Here is a 25,363-nt window from a genome sequence, read left to right on the forward strand (position 1 = left end):
CTTCTCTAACAGTGCGAAAGGCAAAGCTGAAAGTGCTAGTGATTAAAATTCTGATGTCATTAGTGACTTGTGCAGATAATCTCTATTCCAGGGGCAGCAGTGGCGGAGAATTTTAAGACTCAGAAATAACCAGGCTGATTAACGTAGCTGTATGCTTGTCACTGACATTACTTTCATATGGCTCAAAATTTCCTTTTCCCCCAGTCTCATTTCACTGTTTCGAGGGTAAAAATCTTGTCATATAGGTGTCAATTCTGTTTACATTCCGGAGTTACATGAAAGGACTAAAGAATATAGCTATATATTCACTATTGTGCAAACCTTTGAAATGAAATTTTCTAGAGTTCCTTTATAGAAAAAAGGTACAGCTTTCCTAATAGTTTTGAATTACTTGTATTATACTGAACAGATTTACCTTTTTAATAAAAATAAGGGAGAGCTTTTCCTAAATAAATAAGATTCAGGGACTCTGTACCTTTTTACTAGTGCCTAGCACCCCATACCCATAATAAAATGTCACCTGAGCCACAGGAAAAGATCCACAGATAATGTCACGTAATTTGTGCTAACTTGAAATGAAATAGGATGCATTTGTGCACTACTTTGAAATGAAATTTAATTTACAGCTTTATGATGTTGCCCGTTTCAGCAATCTTTTGATCTATTTCAAAACCAGTGTTTTGTGTTTGATTCTTAGAAAATTGACAGGTACATCAGAGAAACATTTCAAAGTTGGTTGAAGTGTGGTTATTGTTCATTCTTGCCCTCCCTCTTTAAGCATGTTTGTCATTCAGGCCAAAAACATCTTAAATATTAAGTCATTCCAATTTAACAAAGACACTAACTACACTGGCAGCCCTCTTCTGGACGCTACCACCCAACTTGCCAAACATGCAAACCACCCTTAAACAGGACAATCTAAAAGCAAATAAACAGATAAATAAAATGTCCTTTTCCTCCAGAATGTTTTGTTTCCTGAAGCAGAGTTCCTACGAAAACTGGGGGAAGTGACAAAAAGTCAAGGGGGTCCCTGGGATTATGTGCGTCTCTCTGGCTCCGTGTAACATGAGCCAAGTTAGCTGAGCGAGCTGAGAATCTAGAAGCAGTGTAGCTCCGTAATTACAACACCACTCCTAGACTAAATATGCAGTTTCTTAGCAGAGCTAAATATTTCATGTGCTATGCTGCATAAATGTAGCTTTAGGTCCTTTACAAGTGCTATCCATTTTAAGCGTACAGTGTTCAGTTCAGGGTTGTTGTGCATGGCAGCCTGAAACCCCCAAATGAATCCAGAGGTAATAAGGTATGACTTTGAGTTTCCTTTTTGCTATCAGAAGTAGTAAGATTTCCTTTTTCTTTTAGTTTCTGTCATGTAAAGCTTACTTTAGCTGTCTGGCCAGAGGTACCTAACATTAGCCTCAGCTTTAGAAGATAAGTAATGAGACAGTAGTCAGCGTGGCCCTTTCTGCCAGTCATCTTTTTAAAAAATGTGTCTGCTAATAGAGCAGAGCGAATTGGGTTGCTTGAGGTGTCCCGTGCCCTTCTGGCCCCTTCGGCCCCCCGGCTGGGCAGATACCAGTGGCTCTTCCTTCAGTCTCTTTCAGCAGAGCGGGAGCCGCTGGACAGCAGCGCCCATTACGCAGACGACCCCTGGAGAATAACTGAGGAGCAGCGAGACTATTATGTCAACCAGTTCCGGTCCCTGCAGCCTGACTTGAACTCCTTCATTTCAGGTAATATTTACCAAATAATCCAAATGTTGCTTTCTGTTACACATTGCCATCCCATTGCCTTCATGCATTTACACAGATGTAATTGATGGAGATTAAAAAAGAAAGCATTAGTGATGATGCAGATGAGGTTCCTTCTCTTGGTTAAGCTGCCTGTAGAGCTAAGGGAAAAAGACATGAAAATTGTGACTTGTCACTAAAACAAAGTGATATCTATTTCCAGTGCATTATTTGATTCTGTTGAGAGAGAAAACATCATTGCTGTTCAGACTTGAGGCAGCACTCTGAATGTTCAGTCATCACATCAGGAAAATATTTGCATTTAAGAGAGAAGTATAGCTGTTCAATAAAATTGAAATAAACCCTGTCACTCTGCGGGACAGTATTTGTGGATCACACCTGCAGTGTGCTGAGCTGAAAAAATTTAGACTTCCCAACAGAAATGTGGCAGCACCAACGTGATGGAAGTTAAGCACATAGTTAACTGCTCTGTGTGGTCAAGCCTGAGTGTTTATGGCTCTGAGGGACTGAGACTTTGCCCTGGAGGTGGTTAATAGCAAATCTTGGAGAGCACACGCCTGGTAAAAAATATTTTAACAGCATATCAAGATTACATTTTCATCCTGAACAGGCAGATCAGACTGCTTGTGAGAGGAATCGTTGTAGGTACTGACAGTTTGGCAAGGAAGAAGTCACAGACTTTAAACTGAGGCAGCTTTACTAAGCCCTGCTGTATTACTGCTCTTCAGCACTATCTGGGTTTCAGGAGGTTCTGCTCTGGCCAAAAGTTTAAATAAATTACTTGATGCTGACAGAAATTAGTATTTCACCATTTTTTTTGCCTCAGTTCAGTCTTTTCCATATGGTTTGCCTGAGAGAAGAGAAAATGGTGATTCAATGATACTGTATTTCCCCACACACATGTACATATCTCTGTGTGTGCATGTATATATGCATTTTCATATGCATATGTAGCCTCTCTGGGAGCTATGCGTTTTGCTTCCTGATGATCAAGTTTCTCAGGCAGTCATTGCACATCCAGAGTTACTACTCATAAATGGTAAGTTCTAGCTTCCACAACACCCTAAAACAATTAAGTTGTAGAAATCCTTGCTCTGTGCTGATAAAGATGCTAGAAGTTTGTCTAGGTTTACAAAGTAATTTAACAAATCTGTGATAGAAAATGCATCAGATGTTACTGAATATTTAAATGTAATCTCTGGCTTGAGAAGTTCACGAGTCACAAATAGTCGGAGGTTGGGAGGATATTCTGGAGCTGTGTTATTATACAACTTTGTCATGGTCCTGTTGTCTTCTGTAGGCATTCAAGGTTTGGAGACAAGATGATAGGCTAGATGGATCTTGGTCGTGTCCCAGTTATGGCTTTTCTTGTGCACTGCAGTGGGTGATCTTATACAAGTGTGCAAAGGAAAGAGGAGTATAGACCTAGAAGTCTGTGTGTTACATTGCCTTACGTTTTGTAAGCCCGTATCCAGGAAGACCTTCCTGGCTGTAAGGAAACTTGTGCTACCACTCTAGCTTGCTCGTGTGAGATAGTGAAATAGTGAATTTGTTAGCTAGGAAAAGAATGAGAGGGGATCCTTGCTAGGATGACAGTAGCTATGTGCTCCTGAATCTCCTCTGTTTTTCTTTCATGGTGTTTTGGTCACTGCAAGGGAAAGTCACTGCTGAAGCAGCAGCGTGGGAGAGCAATATAGGACACCACAGCACTGCACTGCCACACACATGGCTTCTGGGTGAAACGGAGCCTTTAGTGTCCAGTTTCTCATTATTGGTGACATACTAATTATGCTGGTTAGGATCAGTAGTACTGGAGCATGTTTTCCTTTATTTTTCCCATATGGAGGGAATAGAGAAATGAGGTCAACAGCTCTGTCTGGCTTTCTCTGTCACTTACTCACTGAGGGACGAATGATCCAACAGCTGTATTAGCATGCAGTTAATCAGAGAGTCTGTTGGATGCAAAGTAACCAGCTGCTTCTAGTGCAGCAGCCTCAGCCAAATGTAAATAATTGGAGAATCAATTTTAAATAGTTGATAAGGCTCCGTTTCCCAACAGGTTCCGTGGCAAAGAATTTCTTCACAAAATCAAAACTTCCCATTCCAGAGCTTTCTCACATCTGGTAAGTACTGTAATAGCATTTGGGATGTGTATCTTGTTTTTTAAAATATATTTAATTCAAGAGTACTTGTTAAATTTTTAAAAAGCATCTTTAATTATAATTATTGCTCTTATCTCCAGAATCACTCTGTGGCCCAAGCAGCAGGGTGCACATTGATCTTCCTGACACGCATGTTTTCTGTAGGGTTGTTTGCCTGCTCAGCAGGACTGGGAGGATTTGAACAGCAATATAAATGAGAGATGTTCTTATGCGTATTATAAGCAAGATCATTAGCTCAATAAACTGACATTTTTCATGAAATGTAGAGGAAAAGCACACTTGGAATGTTTTAAATGTGTTGTTGGCTTTATGTTTCTGTCTGTGTTTTGTCAGATGAGGCCTAATTAATATCTAATTTTTAATAAGTGCAACTACATAATTCATCAGTGTTTTTCTAATGAACCACACTTACTTTTAATGAGCTTCTTTAGAAACAATTGTAGATGGAACTGTACTCAATAAAATTTGACAAGGGTGCTATTCTATTGTCATAAACAACATAGTGCTTTGTAGTTCAGTGTCATCCTTGTATGTAGATATGAAGAACAAACGCTTTTAAACATTGATCAAAAATGCTGACAGTTTTTACTCTACTTCTATATACTTTTATGAAGGTAGATGTGAAGAAAAGCTTGCAAGAGCCTAAACATCTGTTGGGGTCAAAGAATATGTCTGGAATCTTTTCAAAGCGCGTTGTGAGTCACGAAAATAAAAAACTGAAGAAACATTCTGTTGGGGGAAGTGAATATTGGAATTTAATTTAAAATTTATTTAAGAAAAATGAGTTAATCCAATACAAAAACAAACTCATTTTATTTACATTGCTGACACAAATTGTTCTCTGCACAAAATTTAAAGAAAAGCATTAAAATTTTGTGGTGATGTGTTTTTATCAGGTTGTGTCTCTGTTAAACAAATGGGGTATTTCAGTCTTTGTAACTATGACCTCAACAGATTGAAAAATGCTCATTACTTTCAAAGAATAGGAAGTTATGTGTTCATTTATTATTAGCCCAATGATTAAAATTAATACTTACTTTTTGCAGAAGAGTTAGCTTATAAAACTGAATTCTTGAATTTCTGAAATCCAGTTCTATTGTTTGAGAAGCATCCTAGAATTAAGCGGAGAGCAGCTTTAATGAGCAGTTTAACAATAATGTTTAAACTTGTAACAAACACTAATTTATCTCCTTAGTTTTTGTGACCAGTCAACACCGCTGATTAAAAGTTTGCTGAAGTCCATTTTTATTTTTTTCTGCTCGAACTGGTTTAAGATCCTGCATGAATTAGCCCAAACTGCTTCAACCCACTGGAAAGTCAATTTCACCCTTGGAATTACAGGATATGTATTTCATGCTACAGTGTATACTATTGTATTGTGTAATATGATATATAACAAAAAAGTGCTTTATTAACAAAGGAAAAAACCTGCAAAATTAGCTTGCTTCATTTTCCCAGGGCAAATGTATAAAAATTCATGTTCCCATGTCTTTGGGAATTGTTAGACTTAAGCATCAGTGACAGAGAGGCTTGTCTTGTACCGAAATTAAAATAACTCTTTTGAAAGTCTCATTTCTGTATCTTCTGTGATTGCACACGTGTGTTTCACTGAAGTTATGCCTTGGAGAATGTGTGAATGTCGTGTCCGCAGGGAACTGAGCGACGTAGACTGCGATGGAGCGCTGACGCTTGCAGAGTTTTGTGCAGCTTTCCACCTCGTCGTTGCTAGGAAGAACGGTTACCAACTGCCGGAGACGCTGCCGGAGACGCTGCTGCCTGACTACCTTCAAGCAGGTGAGCTTGTCATATTCCTGTAGCCGTCCCAGAAATGCTACGTGTATGGAAAACAGATTTTTATTTCTAAGTTGCAGGTAGAGTTGAAGGGTAAACTGATTAATTGCTCTCCTGTTGCTTTTTAAAACATGAGTTTTTTAATGTGTTTGCAAGGTGATTGCTGAAGAAGGAATGTGTAAAAGCATAAAAGAGCGATGCAAAATGTAGCAGTTACCTGCCTCCTAATGTCTGTTCCTTTGCTCCAGTGCACTTCAGGTGTCATTCTGGCTAAAGTGGCAGATGATTGCCTGCAGCAAAGATGATCTAACAAGGCGTACATGGCTCTTAGCTCTTGTGATGATTTTCCCATATGTATCTGTCTCTTGAAGATGTGTTGAAAATGATACTGTCCTGCTTTGGAACTTATTATGCTAATTTATTTTGTTGGATGCAATTACCAGTTCTGTCAAAGGTTGAATTTTTTTATAACTCATTTTCTGTGATCGACAACTTCTGCTATAAATAATTTGTAGTAATGACAGGGGATTACAACAGTTTGTGTTGAACAAGGGTAAATTAATCCAAAATAGAACATACCTCAGTAACAATGTGCAGTGAAAGACATGCCCTTTCATTTGTTCTTTTCAGTTACGTCTCTTGTAATTATACATGAACATTGAAATATATTCTGTTCCATTTAAAAAATGTGCATGACTTTCTAGGGCAAGGAGCATTAATCACAGATGATAATTACAGTGCTAAGGGATAATATTTAAGACCTAATAAAATCTCCATTAAATTTGATGGCACTGAATATATTAAAAGACAGGAGAAGAGCAAATCAAGCTGTAGTCAGGAAAATTAAATGTTCACCCTGTATCAGATTACTGAAGTAATTTCTATTGGAGTCAAGTTCCCTATAATCTACTGTCTTCATATCCAAGAGGAGAAGCTCCCTTAAAACTTACAGCACCAAATCATCCTCACTTTTAGCCTCTCTAATTATACTCCGCAGTCATAATTCCAACCACCCTTTTCCCCCCATGACCACCACTTTGTTCACTAGTCTCCCTCCTGTTCTCATCATAAATTAGACTGTAAGCTCCTCCGTGCAGGTTCTTGTCTTCCTGTGAAGACACACCAACAAGAACAAGTATACATTAAGCCTTTTAGTATAAAACTACAATGGAAATAAGTATTAACAGTAATAAGGAATCATAATGTCAACAAAAGGAAGAGCATGATAAGCTCTGGTTGTTCCCTGGGAGTCCCCTTTTCCCATAATTTGCCCTTTTCAGCACTAGAGCCTTTCTCATTTTCTTGTATGGTTATTGTTTCACGTGTTGCACACAACCAAATACTTTGAGCTGATGTCTGTGCAAGAGCTAAAGGGACTGCTCTGTTGGTTCTAGGCACACTAGCTGCTCAACTACTATGTTGCTTCGAATGGTTTAAGGGTCTGAAAATGTATCATTGTGCTGCCTAGTCAAGATTCAGAAATCTGTCCTTTGAAAGACTTGCATAATAAAAAGCAGAACATCTCAACACCTTATAACACAGCGAATCACAAAAAGAGAAGAGTCCTGGTTGTACCAACTTCTGAAATGAAAGCAACAGTACGCAAATCAGCATGTGCTTATCTAAACAGAAGGTTCTTTTTTCGTGTAAGAAGTCCTAACCATAATTTGATGTAACTTCTGTGAAACTTAGATTTTATTTGGCTGATTAGGAATATGAAGAAGATTACTGGAAATTGTTTTTCAGTAGGTTGTTATATAAAGTTCTGAATGAGGCAGACTGGTTCATTCTTTAATTTGGCTCAAGCAAAATATTTGCTTCTGATAAGAGTGTTAAAGCTTCAAATAAAGTGACTTGGAGCATAAGACAGAGCACTTTAGAATGAATTAATCTTGCTAGTTTTATGGCCTGTTCTGTAACTCTGCAAGTGCAGAGTCAAACTGTATTCTGGCAGGGCTCCATTGAGAATTTGACCCATTGTTTTCTCTGAAAGTTTTTCTCAAAACAAATTTTAAAAATCCGGAAAGCTTTGTCCTGCACATAACCCACTGTACTTTAAATTAAGACAGATTTACAACAGCTTAATTTGTTCGGGTGAACCAGATGCTAGCTAAAGATCAATATTGGACTTGAGAACTGGTTATTCTGCATTTCAATACACTGATCTTAAATATTGATCTGGCTTTCCAGCTGTTAAGATAGATTTGTCTCAGAGGAACTAATCCCAGAGTGATATGAGCTGAAGGACCTGATCATACGGAATAGAAACATTGGTGTTGAGAGTATTACTGTCAAAGGTTGCAGAGTTGATCTTTTTTTTTTTTCCTGCTCTCAGTCCTGTTTAGTTAAAGAATACCAAAGATGCTGCATACTGCAGCAACTACTGTATTTAGTGTGTTTGGTTTTTACTGGCCTTCCGTTTTAGTGTATAATGTAGATTCTACTATACTTTCCAGTTATTTGAAGTTCCAAAAATTGGAATTGAAGATTTGGTAAGTACCTTTGTCATTCATAAAACAGCAAGATGTAAACTATAAAGTCAACTAAGCTGATACTGGCCTGCATGGAGGAAAAGCACAAATAACATTTAGTTGTTTTGGAGTTAATGTTTATTAAGAACCACTTCTCCCAAATTTGACAATTACTTCTACAACAGAAGTTATATTTGTTGTCTCTTTAATGACCCCTGCTCCAAAATGCGAGCTATAAGGATTTTTTCACAATGTTTGTCACCCATGGCTTATAGGTCAGTTTTACTATAAAGAGGTGAAGGGTGAAATAATGATGGCACAGTGTTTTTAAAAGTGTGTATTAAAGCGTGTAACCAAAGACTTGGCATGTCTTTCTGTTTCTTTTTTCTTTCCCTTCCAGCTTCTTTGAAGCCTTTGCATGACTGCACGCTATTTGATTCTTATTCTGAGTCATTGCCAGGCAATCAACAGACTCGGGACTTTAATCGGACAGAGGTAAGAATGTGTAAGAAGGGTAGTTATGTTACAGAATTCAGAGCAATAGACACACTTAACAATGTGGTATGCGTAGCAGCAGAACTGTGAGTCTTTAAGAGGACTGTTAGTCTCTAAGTTAACCTCGAAGCCATCTCCAAGCCCTCTCTTAGCAATTCTTTCAGTGAGTGGAAAGGGCTGACAGGTATTTTTCAAAACATATTTCTGAGTAACAGGGTTTACACTAGTCGTCTAGGGACTCCAACCTGGCATGTTGTTGGAGTCTGCGCAGAGGAATAAACCTTAACTGTTCATGTCCTGTTGTGCAGCACTTGGTCCTGCTGCATTGGGAACCAGCAATGTGAAGAGCAGCACATGCTGCAGTAGGGACAGTGTGGCACAAGGGCAGCCCTTTAGGTGAAATTCTTGTGAATGTGAGTTGGTCAAAAATGTTAGGCTTCAGGTGCAGACTTGGTTCCAATCAGGCAGTCCTGACCATCTAGCTATTCCCTCCCTTTCAAGGAATGTTTCTGCCATTTACAATGCTTCATTTCCATACTTTTCCCCAAAAATTTTGTTGATGGGAAGAAAAATGTATTGGCTCACCCTGGTTCTTTGTACTGTACTTATTTGGAAACTGATACTATCCCAGGTTTTGTGTGGTACGGATATGCTTAATTCTATGTGATTCAGTTTAATGACCAGCCTTCTTTGAGTCTAAGGGTCTAATGTGTAAGGATCTACATAGTAATTGTAAAGAGCCTGGAAGAGTGTTTTGAGGGAAGAACAGGGAAAGAATCTTAGGGATGCATTGTAACAAAATCACAACAGATATCAGCCTTATAATGAAAGACCGTCGCAAGCAAACTAACTCAGTTAAGGAGAAAAGGCAGAAGTTTTAAAGATCCTGTAAGCTGAATTAGCTATGGCCACCCAGCTGTGCCTGGATATTGCAACTCTGACTATATACACTGTGGGATTTAGGGGTTTAGCCTTTAAGATAGTGAACGGCAGACTGGCTGCAGGAACGGGGCTACAGCTCAGAATTGTTAAGCTCTAACTGGCATGGATTGCTGCTGTGATTGAAGGAGAAGGCGCTTCTGATGCTGCTTCCAAGTTAAAGAGTAATGGTATGTCATACTAGCTCAGCTAGACACCAGCAAGGCTTTTCTCCAGTTATTTCATCCCTATCTCTTGTTTTGGGAAGCTTCCAGGTCAGAATCCAGCTCCTTCATCAATTCAGGACTGAGTAGCACGGCCAGGCAGATTCTCCTAAGCTGCTACACCTAGCAAAACTCAGTGTTATTTTCAGTTTGGATAGCATTGCAGTCCATGCTTTGAGCATCTGGTTTGTCTTCCGGAGCTGTTGAAATGTATGTGGCCTCCCCAGTGCTCTCCCAGCTCACTGGGTATTTCTGTTGGTACAGCACAGGTGGACTAAAATATAGCAGTAGTACTGGATTTTGAAAGCAGTGCTATTATTTTGGCAGTACAGGCAGAATTGCCTTGCCCTGTTCATATGCCCTCCTTCTGTGAGGGTGACTAGCAGCAGGGACCAGCTCCTGCTACAGGCCACATTGCACTAGAACTTCTGCATTTTGTTGTAGTGTGGGAAAGCTAAGCAGTTCCTTGATAATGTGCCTCATTAGCATGTATGTTTATTGCTTTGCAATTTAAGTGAGCGTAAGAGACAAAAATCAAGGCAATTTGTGTTGAAAACTCGCGTTTGCTAGTGTCAGCATATAGTCATACATAACTCCACTTCCAGATTGCAGTAAGTCAACTGAGTACGAGTTAACTCATTACATCAACTTAAGATTTTCTTCGAGTCACTTGTCTTCTGCTTCAAAATTGTTATATCCCTGTTCAGATACACTTTTTTTGTCATTAGGCAAGTCCCCTGAATGTCAGCTTCTCTTTTCACTGTTGCATTTTCATGTGTGCGCACAAATATGCATGTTTGTGCATGTATATACCCTTATACACACACACTGTGCAGATATAGATAGATCCGCTTCTGTATCCCTGTGGTTTAGGGTGTCCTTGTTTTTGTTAGGATACTGACTTCACAAATGCTTACCCAGATATAGAAAGTATCTTTTGTTGTTGCACAGTTGTGAGAAAGTTTGCTCTTTAGTAGCACAGCCTTTGGGACTGTGAAGTTAGAATATTCGTTTATATGTTTCAGAAGGCTCAGAAATCTTGCTTTCGGTGTCATTTTGTTTCTAAATAATAAAAACATTATTTCAATAACCTAACTAATAAAATTAGATAATCTTATTAAGCATCTGACTTTAAGGATCAGCTTGTTTGTGCTCCTTGAATGTACGTGCAGAGTAAGGATAAATCTAACTGTTTCCTAAGCAATTAAATTGTATGTTTCTTTGCTTTATAGGTTTTTTTTGTTTGTTTTGGGTTTTTTGCTTCACTAGAGATGATAATAGTAGGAATAATATAGTAATAGTAAAATAGCTGCAGAAGGCATACAACACAAAATGTTTTTTTTTTAAAAGCAAGAAATTCCCCATTTTACATTTAAATTTTCATTGGATTTTCCACAGTTAAGCTTTCAAACCTCCTCTGCCTTATCTCTGCTCTCGCCTTCTTAAAACTTTCTCACCATAACTACCAATAACTTATGGATTACTGTGCTGCCTCTGTAGTCAGATAATGTTCTTGGGGGAACAGCTGGCTGTTCTGCTACTCCATTCCTAGTTTCTGCAAGGTGGCAGGATGTTCTGTAAAATCAATAATTTTATGGGTAAGTTGAAAATGAGGAAGAATCTGTAGCATGATTGCTTACTGGCTGGGAATAGATAGTGTTATCTAACTATATCACAACTGTTTGACTGTTTTTGCTCCCTTTCTTCTCTGCTTGGGACTTAGACACGTATGGCTGAGCTCTCAGTCAGGTTGTAGCAGGGTCTTGTTATTTTGGTCCTTTGTCATCCAAGATTAATGGACTATAAAATCTCTTCCCAAGACTGATTTGAGCATGGTTTTGACTTAAATGTTTCTTTTTTGTTCAATTGATGCTTTTATTTTCAGAATTGATACACTGAATATCACTTGGAAGGACAGTAATTCATCTCCTTCTGTGGGAAATCCAGTATTTCACTGTTGAAATTTAATTTGTAGCTTGGCTGAGAAAATATAGTTAAGATACTTGAGCAGTGCATTAAAAATATTATATTAGCAATGCAATCAATTATGCATTATCTCTATGTCTTCCTTTCTTTCAGTCTATCATCAATTCAGGTTGTTTAGTTTAATTTCAGGAGACCATTTTTATTGTGATTGCTGAACTGTGGTCCAACTGTGGTCCTACAGTACAATGGAGGCAGTTCTTGAATGCATCCATAAAGAAAATAATGGCAGGAGACAGGTGACCTGAAAAATAGGCTTTGCTAAACTTAAAAAAAAACAGAGACTGGTCAATAATACGTGCAAGAATGGCAAGAGTGATTGATTTTTTTTTTTTTTTTAACCAAAAGGTTGTGTCTGCCCATATTTTGCCTCCCATATTTGTCCTCCACTCTGGTTCTGGTCATCTATTTTTACATTGCTTTGGCTCCTTTCCACAAGCTTTCTCACTGCCAAAAACTTGAAGATAAGACACAAGATTTCTCATTATATTCATAAAATAACTGCCTGGGGTTACTCAACTCCCTCAAAAATGTCATGCTCAGTTCATTGAAATTTGTGAGAGTCGTTCCATTGATTCAAACGTGCATTGGATTAGGACTTTAGCCTGATGCTCTTTACTTAACAACTGATGAACACAAAAGAGAAACCAGCGTGGAGTCTCATCCTCTCACTCGTTATCGCAACACCGACGGTTGCAGGTTATTTTACTCTTGAAGCATATATCCCTAGCATCAAAACATGAATCTGAAATTTATAATAGAATTTATCTGAAATTTATAATAGAATTTGGCAGTTCTGAGACCTTTGACTTTGGATTGCTTGTGTGCATCTTCCTCCCAGTGTTTTTGTTCCTGTTTAACTGGCTTGAAACAGTCTGGGAAGATCCATTCAGTGCAAAGCCATTGATTCTCTTTGATGTAGCAACCTCTGTTGTTGAGCCAGTTGATGACCTCTTTTTTTTCTCCTCTCTCTCTCTCCTCTCTCTCTCTCCTCTCTCTCTCTCCTCTCTCTCTCTCTCTCTCTCTCTCTCTCCTCTCTCTCTCTCCTCTCTCTCTCTCCTCTCTCTCTCTCCTCTCTCTCTCTCCTCTCTCTCTCTCTCTCTCTCTCTCTCCTCTCTCTCTCTCCTCTCTCTCTCTCCTCTCTCTCTCTCCTCTCTCTCTCTCCTCTCTCTCTCTCCTCTCTCTCTCTCCTCTCTCTCTCTCCTCTCTCTCTCTCCTCTCTCTCTCTCCTCTCTCTCTCTCCTCTCTCTCTCTCCTCTCTCTCTCTCCTCTCTCTCTCTCTCCTCTCTCTCTCTCCTCTCTCTCTCTCTCCTCTCTCTCTCTCTTCTTCCTTGTAACTATGACTGTAATAACTAGAGCATCAGGGCTAACTAGGAAAGTTAAGTGGTTTGTTCAGACATTTTCAGAGCACTTAGGCTGTGTTTTTGCTATGTTGCTTCCTCAAAAGCATTACTTAATCCCACATGCAACTTTATAAAATAGATCTCATAGCCCCTTACTCTGAACATGGCCCTCTTGAATTATTGACTTGGGATTTTTGGTTTTGAAAAACAGTCTACAAAATCTATGTTTCTGAATCAATTTTTTAAGGCCCAATGGATCGTAGCGTCTTCCAGGCCCCTGGGAAAAAACAGCATCTCTTTGTGTATAGAGAAGCCTGGGTTTACTAATGTTTGTTCTATTGTTGTTTTGGCTATAGATTCTATCATTTTTCTCATAAATAATGGTAGTAGAATTTCTTCCTGTTTACTTCTTGGTGATGTAAGTAGCAGTTCCAAGAAAGCAAATGCCTATATTTTAAGTTACTGTTGAAATAAAAAAGAGTTTAAGAATAAGACTGAGGCGAAGTTCCCTGTCTTCCCATCAGAGGTCTGAATGGATCTGCAAAAGACATGCTCATGAAACTGTTTTTCCCATCTCTATGGTTACATTTTGAAAGAGAAGAGTAGATGAAGGATCAGTTATCTCAGCCAAAACACTTTAAATGGAGAGGCCACTTTGCGGTATGGCCTAAGTTTTGACTAAAGAACTACTGCAATGGAGAGGAGCTTGTTACGTATGTGAAGAGACTACAGAAGGTTTTCTCAAGCCTAATACAGTTCTTTTACCCAAAGAGAAAAGAACACATAGAATGACATTGCTCCATTTTGAGAAATCTCTCCTTGCATATGGTCCTTAGTCCCTCATGATTCATGGTTGAAGTGCCATTTTAACTAATTTCAGGTGTTCAGGAACTGGTGTAGCTTGAAAAGCATAGTTATAGTTGCATTTTTGAAAGTTGTCTATGTTTCTTTTTCTCACAAAGCAAGTCTTGGTGCAGGAAAGACTATCACCTTTATTTCTGTTAGTCTCTATTATTAAATATTTGACTGTGGAAATGTGTGTGTGTCTCTGCTATACTAATCAGCATAATAAATCAATCGTCTCTCTCGTCTTCAGAAGACATCAGCTGAAGAGGTACCTGATAACTCTGCCCTGATACAAGATGCAAAGAAAGATGATAAACAAGGTATTCAAGTAAATAGTGTTGTTTTTTTTTTACCATTAAGTTCTGTGTGTTAATTGGTGATCCATGTGTTTGCCAACAGAATCAGTAGTATGTTTAATTTCTTAGCTGGCCATGTGTTGCTATAGATCTGAAGAGAGAACTCACTGACAGCAGCTGAGTTGAAGAAAAATATCTGAATGATAAAAAATATATCTTCTAAAGTGTATCCAGTCCTAAGACAACTAATGTTGCACCTCAGACCTTACCCATATATGTTTTATTTAGTAAAGGCATAGGGAGGCGAGAGATTTCATTCCAAGTGGTAATTTATAACATAGTGTATTGAAATATGCTACAGTACATTAAGAATGTCTTGCTATAAAAGTTATTAATAAAGGATGCACAGACATTGGTGGAAGGGGAATAAGCACAAAGAATTGGGATTTCCTAAATTTTAAGCCTAGCTCTGTCAGTGCCATAAGACATTCCCTGGGGCAAGTTGCTTAGGCTTCAGCTGCCAAAAGCAGTCAGTCTCTTGTGTGCCCTCAGTTTATGGGTTTACAATTTCAGACAGATAAGTCTAGCTCTCCCAGTTGCTGCTGGCTGCATGTTCCATTGCTCTCTTTGTGAAGGCTCTATATCTTTAAAACATGAGTCCTTGGTTTTAGACACCCCCAAATTCTGAAAATTTGGGATTGTTTGGCAAGTTGGGTGTAGGCCTTTCTATTCATGACTTTTGCATTCTGAAAAATGGACTTACTTTGGGGGATATTTGGGTGTTCTGAGGGTATTTGGTTACTGTTGATTTCTTTTGGGGGTATGTATGGTGTTATGGGATGTTCTAACTGGTGTTGTTCTAGATATTCCTTTCTCAGACCTGATTTTGCCTGCACATATTTAAAGTAACTTTCATTGTTTTGTTTTTTTATTAAGTTCTTAAAACAAGCATTGCTATCAAACCAATACCAAAGGAATTTCAGCACTTGACTGTGAAAACAGGTAAGAAGAAAAAATTTGTGTGACACTTCCATTAGAATTTCAATCAAATGTTTTTATATCACAGTAAACCTAAATTAATGTAACCTGACTTTTCAAGATCCTTTTGCTCTAGTAATATTTTACTACTGAAATTATCTTTTACCTCGTGATGACTGCTACTTGCAAAACTAGGCTTAATTAGTACTTAAAGTTGTCAAAAGGTTCTCTTGCTTTCTTTCCCTTATTTTTAACAGATGTGGTGTTCTTCCTATCTGGGAAATGCATTAACATAGCATTTCATGAGGAGTCTGAGTTTTATTTTTTTGTACTGTAAATGAGATATGAGAGTAAGAATACTGTATCTGTTGATTAAAAAGCCATTCTCAAGTATAAAATAAATTATTTCGTGTTTCAGTAACTATTCTGAAATGATCTGTTTTTTTGTAGAAACCAAGCTTTCATATTTTCCATTAGGGAGATTAAGGGTAGATAGCCTTTTGGAGACACAGACCCTGTGGCACCAACGCAAGCTTTTTATTCAGAGGTGTTTCTCTTGTGAAACCACCTTTGATTTTTCTCTCTCCAACTTGAACATACCCTCTTTGTTCCTATCATACCAGAAAAATTTATTTCTGGAATGGCATATCTAAAAGTTGCTTAGTTGCTCCAGAAACTTCCCATGTGTTCAATTATCAGAACTCCCTGGTCTTCCTCTTTTTTTAATCTCTTTCCTAGAGTGGTAAGAGTGCATGCAGCTCTCCTTGGTTCTAGAGAATATAAAACCTTGACCTGTTTTCTTTTCCTTTTTTATAAATGTCTTTAGTCATGAAGATATCCTTGATCAAGAAAACAGACCCAAGTGTCTGTCCTAGCAGTTTTGTCTTGTAGCTCAGTTTATTCGTGGCCACTCAGCAGCTGCATGCCTCATTTCCCAACTCTTTTTTTCCTGGCTTCTTCCCAAACACTTGGCAGCTGCCAGACTTCCTATCTTCAGCTCCTGTTCTTGAATGATTGCTGCTTCTCCTTCACACGTACATCCCTCTAAAGGGGAGAGTTGGTGACGGGATTTCAGTTCTCTTCTCCTCCCCTGGTTTTGTCCAGGAACTCCCTTGGAAGAGTTGTATTTTCACTTCAGCAATTCCATCTTTGGTACACTTAGGAAGAAACTATTGTAGCCTGTGTATCTCCTTTGCCACTGTCATTTTCCTCCCTTGTCCTTCATCTCCTAATCAAGGAGTCTTCTGGATGTTGCTGTACTCCTTTAGCAGTGTTGCCATGTTTGTATACCAAGGAAGACGGTGGCAGAGTTTTGCCCCATTGTGCTGACTGTTGTCACTTGAGGAACTTCACCCTTGCTGTCCTGGACATTAAGGATTTGAGCAGGGCCCCCCTCTCAGGCTGCATGGTGAAATTCATTTTAGAAGTCAAAATGTGTGTGTGTCTCTCTCGTGTGCTAGCTACAACACAATAATTGAGTGATTCTTTCAAAACTGATCATCATTCTGAAAGGTCATTGTAATCATTGACCTTCAGGATGCAAATTCAGTTGGGATGAAGCAGGAGAAAATTTACATTTGTTTTGGTTATTGATTCAAGCTATTTATGTAAATTTAGGAAAGGTGATACTGCTGTAGTTCATTACAGGAAAGTTTTCTTTGCCATCAGGAGAACTAGCAATTAGAAGTCAGTAAAAATTTTATATGCTCAAAAAAACCTTTATATGTCAGAAAATCTGGCCCCTCTATGTAGGCTTCTAAAGATCATCGTTGGCCTTAGATTATTGAAGGATTAAGGGCCAGTACTGTGAACATTTACATTCTACATTTCTGCCTAGGTCATCAATAAGAGGTAAGAGTTGGGTCAGTGCACAGATGATTTAAACTAGTGGGGAACTTTTTTGTTTTTTTCCTTAGCACTGTAGCCTGCTTGCACCATTCATAGTACAACTTCCCAGCCTGTCTTCAGCCTTTAAAGCAGGTAGGCACCAGTTGAGCATAACCCATTAGGCTACAGCCAAAGGTTACTCAGTCTGTGTCTTTAGGAGTGTTAGAATGAAGTTGTATTAATTGGGGGGTGGAGGGGCTGGGGAGGTGTTGGGAGCAGTTAAACGCACAAAATGGGAACCTTTGTGCTCTCCCATGATGTGAATGAATGAGTTCATCGTATATGAATTTAATTAGTCTAGACCAGAGTGTTCAGTTCATCTGGCCATACTACTTCAGGAACTATATAAAATTCTAAATAATAAATGTAATTAATTTACTCAGCAGCTTTGATCTTTTTTATCAGTTTCATGCAAGTTTGGTTTACGTATACATAGTATTAGGAATATGGAAGACTCATGAACTCGGTAAATAGTTTTGTATCATTCTGATTGTATTGTGAATGTGTATAAACCTGCATCTCACACAGAAAGTATGCACAAACTGAGCATAACAAAATATCTGCACACTTTATAAAAATGTTGCAACAGTAGTTATTTGCATGTCCAAATAATGAACTACCTGTTTTATTGTACTTCGTATCATATACTTTATTTTATGAAAGGTTCAAACTAGGGCTAAGTCTGGGTATTGTGGAATTGAAGCCTTGAATTTCCTGATTTCTCAGTGCCTGAAAAGAAATCCTTGGCAGTAGTATTATATTGCTATAATTTTTTATTACTAGTCATTTCAAGATTCTCTCTTCCTTTTGTGTTTTCCTGTTTACCTCAACCAGATGTGCTCAGAGAGTTATAATGTCAGTTTTACCTGCAGTTTTGTGAGGTGTTCTAAAAGAAGTATGAACAGAATTACTGTCTCTATAGAAGAAGGAAAATTTGAAGTTTCTTAAACATGGCTTAGCTTGGAGAGGATTATACTTCCTATTTCTAAATGGTATATATTTAATAATTGTGCAGGTAATTTAATAATCAGTGATTTCAGCATTGGAAAAATTGGGTCATATGGCTGTAGGGAAGTTTCTAAAGCTGTATTCTCTGGGAGTTTGACACAGAAAGAGGAGGATTATCACCACTGCATATTTTAATAATAATTCCCTCCCCTCCTCTTTAGTGCTGATAAAATTTTGTTATACAGAAATCTGGAATGACTGTGAGTCAGTTTGTTGATGACAGTAATCTACTAGAAATTGGTTTATAAGTATTTTTGTATCTCTGCCAGTTATGTTTGGGTTTATTCCATCCAGAGCACCAACTAGCACTGTGCAGCCCTAAAAGCAGCTTCTTTTATCAAGAAATAGTGTGTAGCTATGCACATGGCGCATGCTATAGTTTTCTGTGCATCTGAAGCCTCTGATGTAGGGTTCATGCAGTGATACCATGCAAGCCATTAGAAAGTCAGTGTTTGCCAACTACTACCACAGGCAGCTCCTGCTCTGCATTTTGAAGAACTCTTCAGTAATCTCAGGTAGTGCTGTATAGCAGCTCGTGATAAATATCTGACTTGGAAGTAGGTATATTTCTGAAGGAAGCTAGAAACACTGAGATATTTTTTTATTCCCAGCCTACTTGCTTCCCTATAGTGTTGTACCCCAACTAACAGAATAATGGGAAAAACACAAGAATTCATCTTTTGTGTGTTGGGATCATTTATGCTGCTGTAATACCTTGAGGATATCTCTTTCAGTGAGTGGAATTTTACAGCAATCAAACAGATATATTTTGTCAAGATTATTTATGTTAGTAAGGAAAGCAACAGAAAAGGTATGAAAAGACTATATAGACCAGGAAAGAGCCCAAAGGAGGTAATTCAGCACTGTTGTTTTCCTATCACGTAAAACCTAGATGTGGCATGGCATTCAGAATTCATCCAGATAAAAGAAGCAGATTTTTCCATTGATAGACATTTTTTGATCAACACAGCCTATAAAACTTTCTACCTCAAAATATCATTCCTCCCCAATGTCAAATTTGTCTCAGTCAGATGCACAAAAGAATTGTATGCATGGTAAGAACATGTACATTTGTGATAACTAGTTGAAGTATTTAGGAAGGACATAAATCTTCATGCTTTGGGAAGCAGAACAACTACTAGATATCTAGACTAGGAGTGAGGTGTTCTCTGTGGGAAGCTTATGCTCTTCCTGTGTTCCCTGGTGGCACTGTTTCGTCATAACTACATCCTGGACTGCTGGTCAGAGCTATCAGATCTGTTGCAGTTCCTGCTTTCTGGTAACCAATTTAAAAGGTGAAGTTCTGACTACGCTTGAGCTTTTGAATGCTTAGGACATTTATACACCACAGAAACCAAGGGGAAGGAGAAGTGAAAATAATTAAATCCTCATTGCCCATGTGGGAGCGCACTCTCACATCCACATTTGCAACACTGACATTTTTAATAATCACTGATCCTGCAACTAAAGACACTTATTTAAAATATTATGTTTTAACAGTTCTTTTTTCTTTTCTTTTTTAGTTGCTCAGGAGTCTAATGCACTTAAAGCCAGACCGAGATCCAGGTACTGCTTTCATTTCTGTTTCAGAAGACATATTCCTCTGATGTTAAACACAAGGTCTAAGAACTGGTGTTGCAAATTTATTGGTGGTCTTGTGCTGGAAGTACAGATCAGATCAAAGACAGATTTATCCAGTGGGATCTGTAAGCTACAGACCCTTCTTTAGATACTGTCTAGGGGCCTGCAATCTCTGGTCATATGGTGCTGGGACATTTGCCTATCTGCCCAGCCCCACTGCCTCATCAGGGTGGTGACTGCCTCCAGGCCTGCCCGTCAGTGTCGTGGCAGGGCAGCAGACACCACCCCTTTTGGGGGAAACATTTTCAACAATTTCTGCTGTTGAAACCTGCGTGGTGGTCGCATATGGAGGGAGACACTGCACAGTCCCAGGGAAACAGCAGTAGTAGCTCAACTCACAGATGTGGGTGAGTGTATGCTTTTGTTGCCGAGTGTGTGCTTAACTCTGGCTGGTTGGTGTATGATAGAAGGACTTAGTGGACTTACACAGTTGTGCACTAAAAATGACAACCACTGAATTTGGATACTTGAAGGACAGAAAAGTGAGGTCTGTGTCAGAAAATACTGCGTGCAAGTGGATTAAGTACTGGTTTTGGCTGCTCACCATTCTGGTATACCAATATCATGCATTGCACCTTAAAACTTTTCCTTTGAGCTGGTCAGATGGCTTCATTTCTTTTTCTTAGGTGATGAAAGTATAATCAGGAGCTCCTTCCTCATAAGTTTGTCAAAGTCTGCTAATAAGAGAAGATCGGCTATAGCATGATGAATTAAGATGGAAATCCTCTATTCTTAGGACCTACGTTCAGGAAGACTGAACACCCTGTGTGCCATTTTTATGTTGCCATCCAAAGCTTTTACTTTTTATATTGTTTTAAATTCTTTTGCTGTGTTACTGAGTCATAAAATGACTAAGAAATGCTTAAACAAGTTTGAAAAAATCGCTTGAATGAAGTACTTTGATGCAAAAGTGCAGACTAAAGATTCCTAAGCACATTCTTCAGCCCAGACCTTCTGGTTAGCTGGTACCTACGTAAGGCATACGACCTCAAAGTTATAGAGCCCCCTAAGCCCCCTAGCTTGAGGCTAAGCTATGGCTGAGGGGACTCTATAACCTCAAGGCTGTATGTCTTCATCTGTGCCTGATCAACCTAGGATATGATACAAGTTTATTACAGCTCTTGCCTCAGGAGCCTGACTTTCTAGCACAAACTGTGCGGACTCTCAGCTGTGAAGGTGCCCAGGTCTGCCTGTAGCGGCAGCAGTGGTTCATTGTCTTGGAGCTCTGTGTTAGTGCTGCTGGACAAGGCAAGTTTTTACCTGGTAGCTGCTCTTTTACCCTTCCTTTTTAAAAAACAACAAAACAAAACAAAAAAAAGTCAAACTGTTAAGTTGTAAAATTTTAATACAATCAAAATATACACCACGCATTATGGAAAGTAAAGGTACAAAACTAGGGTTTGGATCAGGTCTTAAATGATATGGTTATGGAATTCAAAACCCTACCAAGGCAAAAATTCAGCAGCAGCAGAGGTTAATGTGTTGCATGTAAATTGTGAAGCAATTATGGCTTTCACTCCTGTATTTATTAAAGTTTACATCAGGAAGCATAGGATGAGCTTTGCCAAATGTCTGTCCTGCTGAAGAGCTGTGTTCTAACAACAGCCTGCTTGGCAAAAAGCTGATCCGTTTCCCATTAGTGGGAGTTATTTCTGTTCTACTTGAATGTGCTTTTGGTCTTGCCTGTCATGCATAATGTATTTCAGTAAGTGTAACATCTCACGTTGTCATTGCTCATTTTGAACAGAGCTCTTGGTCTTGCAGAAAAAATGGTAGCTGCAACAGCTGAAAAATATTGGACACTTCAGCAAAATCAAAATTCTTAGCAAGTATGGTGCATTGGGATTAATGTGATACGGAATTATCTGAACAGTCTGGAACAGCATAGAACGGTGTACTGAGACATGTATTTGACCAGTATTGGTCACTTTGCATCCATTCAGTTTTTCTCGATTTTGTGGAATCTGACTGCTTTCTATGAAAAATTTACTCTGGTAGTTAGAATATGATAAATTATAAAATGCGTACTTGCAAGCGGCAAACTGAAGTTATAAATGCATAAACATTAACCTCACAGATAAGAAAGGCAAGCAACAGAAACAGGGAAAATTGTATTTTTTTTTCCTCAGGTTTATTCAAAATTGAATAAATAATTACCAATGAATTAATTACCATGAATGAACAATTACCAACTGCTCCATTGGCAGCTCAAGTCACATGAGAAGAGCCTGAAACTATAATATAAAAGGTCTTAAAAAAAAAAAAAAAAAAAAAAGTGAAACTATAGCCCTGTAAGTGTAACCCTTTCATTTCCTGAGGTGCATAGTTCCTCCATTTGTTGCCAGATAAGTCTGTCTTGTTAAAAAGGGGAACTTTTAGTCAGTGGGGCAAGGAATTTCTACCAAATACTTGAGTTCTGGTCAGTATATTTTGGGCTATTATTCACTATATTTGTTTAAAATGAATTTCTGAAATAAGAAGATATTTTTGTGTTTATTTCTGTTCCTCCTTAGGTCTTATTCCAGCACATCAATAGAAGATGCCATGAGAAAGGGAGAAGAGCCCCCTACTCCACCTCCAAGGCCGCAGAAATCCCATTCCAGAGCTTCCTCTTTGGATCTGAACAAAATATTTCAACAAAATGCACAAGGTAAAACTTGCTTTCTTGGATCAATTAGATCAATGTTTAGATCTTTACTTCCCATTCTTTTGAGACCAGTTAGAGTCGTTGCATATTTGGCAACTTGATTTGTTTCACAAATGCTTGATCAGTATGTGCATATGCTTGTCTTTACTATAGACAGGAATGTCCTATAGAACTGAAGAAGTTGCGCTTTTATTGCATTCCATCTCCATTTGAGGGGAAAAAATCCGTTGCTATCATAAAGGTGATCATAATGTTTTCTAGCGTGATGATGGAAAGTTAACATATGGTAGTCTGTCATCAGTTACTGTTTATAACTAGTCTTGTTGTTTAGACAACTCTCATCAATAGCTACAATGCATTTGATTTTTATTACTATTTATTGTTTTTAAGTTTAGAGTCAGGAAGAAAACCTCCAATATTTAAACTGAGACAAGTGAAATTTGTAGCATACAAGCATTTTTCAGGTTAAGTCTTCCAGATGTGTGGGAGCAATTAAAACCAATCTTTGAGTAAAAAGAAGGGGTATTTTCTTTAGACATGGGTGCAGCATGTTGAGGGGAGAGAAAGGAGATGTAGGTAGTAGCTGGATGGAAATGAAAGAAAAATGCTCTTCAGTGCTTAATATTTGAGCGTTCCTTTTGCATTGTGAAATTCCTTTTGCAAGCTGTGGAAAGAGGAGTTGTTTGTTCAGTTATAGCAGTCACCCAGCATGGACAGAAGTGCCTTGTGCTTTGGCAGCGTCCTTGAACCAGACTAGAGTTTTACACAGCACACACCAATCATCTGATTCTAGGACTAGGTTAAACATGGTCATGTTTATGCTTCACAAGAAAGCCAAGGTTTAACTGTGTCAAGGAATGTTTTGACTGGGTTCTCTAATGTCGTTGTTGGAATAGAAAAGAAAGCATTTCACCTCTTGCTATATGGGACATTTTTTGTGTAAACAAACACCAGACAGAATTTGGGAGTCCTGTTATGTATGCTGAACCCTGAAACCCAATAGAAATAAACAATGGGGTTTTTTTTGCCTCACACAGAAAAGCAATTCCTGATCTTTGACTGTGGTTCCTGCTTAGGAATCCGGTGCCACCAATTTTGATTTCGGTATACATTTAAAAATAATACACAGCCAAACGCATATTTTCTAAAGCAGCAAATCCTCTCAGAATCCTGATAAAAAGTGTAACTGGAAGGAAGTAAACTTTGATTAAGATTTTTCTTGGAACACAAATGAAAGGAGAATGTAAATTCTCAAAGAATCTTGCTTTGAAATGGATCATTTTAAGAGTCACCATTACGTTTTAAGTAACGTAATGATTTCTTCTGGACAACATAAATTGAAAGAGTTATCAAATGTGAGTGAAGGAAAGGATAATTCATCCTATTGATACATTTTGGAGGGTTTCATCACTGGAAATGGGACAAATAATTAAAGACAGGCAGTTGCTTGTTTGCATAAAAAGAAAGTGCTTTGGTCACCCTAAAATTCTTTGCCATATTCAATTCAAATTCACAGATAGTTATAGTTAGAACAAAAACTGGCTGTAGGTTGACAAAACCGAAATGTGGTATGCTACCAAATTGAGGAAATGTGAAAGGGCTCCCAGAGGTTCAGTCTCCTCTTTTACCTGTAGGGTCCTTTGCCTGTAATTTTTTGCTCTCTTGAAGGTCCTCTGGTGGCATTGCTAAGTGTTCTTTGTGGTTGTCTTTCAGTCTCTGCTAATGAAGCTGTTCTATTTTGTGTCAAAAATGTAAATACTCACCTTGAAAGAATAATGAGGAATTTGTAGCCTTAAAGGATTTATGGAAGAACTTGTATTTTCATAGCTCACGCCTAAGAAGGGTTCCAGTGTGAATAAATCTGTGTCATCAGAAGGAAGGAAATGCATCAAACCATCCCAAAATGCCCAAGTACCATGATGCATTTACCTTGCTTTACTTTCATTAAAAATGTCTGCATTAGAAGCGATATTTTCAGTTCTTCATTCTGTGAAGAAATGTAGACACTCCCTTTCCTGTCATTAGCCCCCCAGTATCTGTTATTTTGTAACATCCTATTGACAGTAAGACTTTATACAGCTGCTTTCTTTTCTTTCACCTCTCGTCTCCCTTTTTTCATTCTTTCCCTACTGAACTTACCTCTCAGTAGAAATTCCAGCCTCCTCATTTTCTGTGTTCAGATGCCTTTGCCATCTAGAGACAGTTCTTCCTCATGGAGTGGCAGTGCTTAGGAACCGAATGCTTTAATGAGGTAACACTTTCTAAAGGAAATGTTTAGAATAGAGCAGAGAGATTGAGAACTCCCACCTTTGACCAAAGGGTTCTGCAGGAAAGAAAGTGTGCGCGTACTTGTGCGAAGTAAATTGCACACGCTTGTTTAATAACAAGCTGTATTTTATTTCTGCTGACAGTACAAAAATGAAGTTAAATTAGTTTCCGTCTGCCATCAGAAGGTACAATTACAGATTCACAATATAGATGATGTGGTGGCAATGTACTATTTAAATTTCTTGGATATTGGGAGAATATAACCTGACACAAGCATCCAGTGTGATGTGTTTCTACCAACAGTTCAGTTTATTGCTTTCTGTCCTAAAGTATTCTTGACTAAATTTTTGTTTTATGCTTTCTCCCTTCTCTCCTAGCTTTTCAAAAAGGGTTTCACTGTTATATCTGAGCCACAAAAGGTAGTGGCTGGAATGACCTGTCCCTTCTAGCAGCATTGTATTCCTGAGTTTCAGTACAGAAAACCAGACTGTAGAATCAGCCATTATAAGAGGTTTCAGGGGATATCCTGTGTGATTAGAATAAACCCATTTCTGTATATTAGCTTTTGTCCTACTAATTCTTGTTCAAAATAATAAATTTTGTGAGTTGGATGGAAGTGTGCTCCCATACCTGCAAAGGAGCTCAGTTGTATTA

General features: G+C 38.4%; 1 protein-coding gene across 4 annotated transcripts in view; it reads left to right on the plus strand.

Moving 5' to 3' along the window:
• Positions 1–25,363, plus strand: part of REPS2 (RALBP1 associated Eps domain containing 2) — a 125,407-nt gene that overhangs the window by 45,908 nt on the left and 54,136 nt on the right. For all 4 annotated transcript variants that reach the window (XM_067297023.1, XM_067297011.1, XM_067297017.1 and 1 more), the window contains exons 6-13: positions 1,595–1,733; positions 3,811–3,874; positions 5,565–5,707; positions 8,576–8,670; positions 14,235–14,304; positions 15,217–15,282; positions 19,677–19,719; positions 22,308–22,444. In XM_067297023.1, the coding sequence (XP_067153124.1) occupies positions 1,595–1,733; positions 3,811–3,874; positions 5,565–5,707; positions 8,576–8,670; positions 14,235–14,304; positions 15,217–15,282; positions 19,677–19,719; positions 22,308–22,444 (757 nt within the window). The remainder of the gene's footprint in view (positions 1–1,594; positions 1,734–3,810; positions 3,875–5,564; positions 5,708–8,575; positions 8,671–14,234; positions 14,305–15,216; positions 15,283–19,676; positions 19,720–22,307; positions 22,445–25,363) is intronic.

This window comes from Apteryx mantelli, chromosome 1, assembly GCF_036417845.1.
Source record: "Apteryx mantelli isolate bAptMan1 chromosome 1, bAptMan1.hap1, whole genome shotgun sequence".
NCBI lineage: Eukaryota > Metazoa > Chordata > Aves > Apterygiformes > Apterygidae > Apteryx > Apteryx mantelli.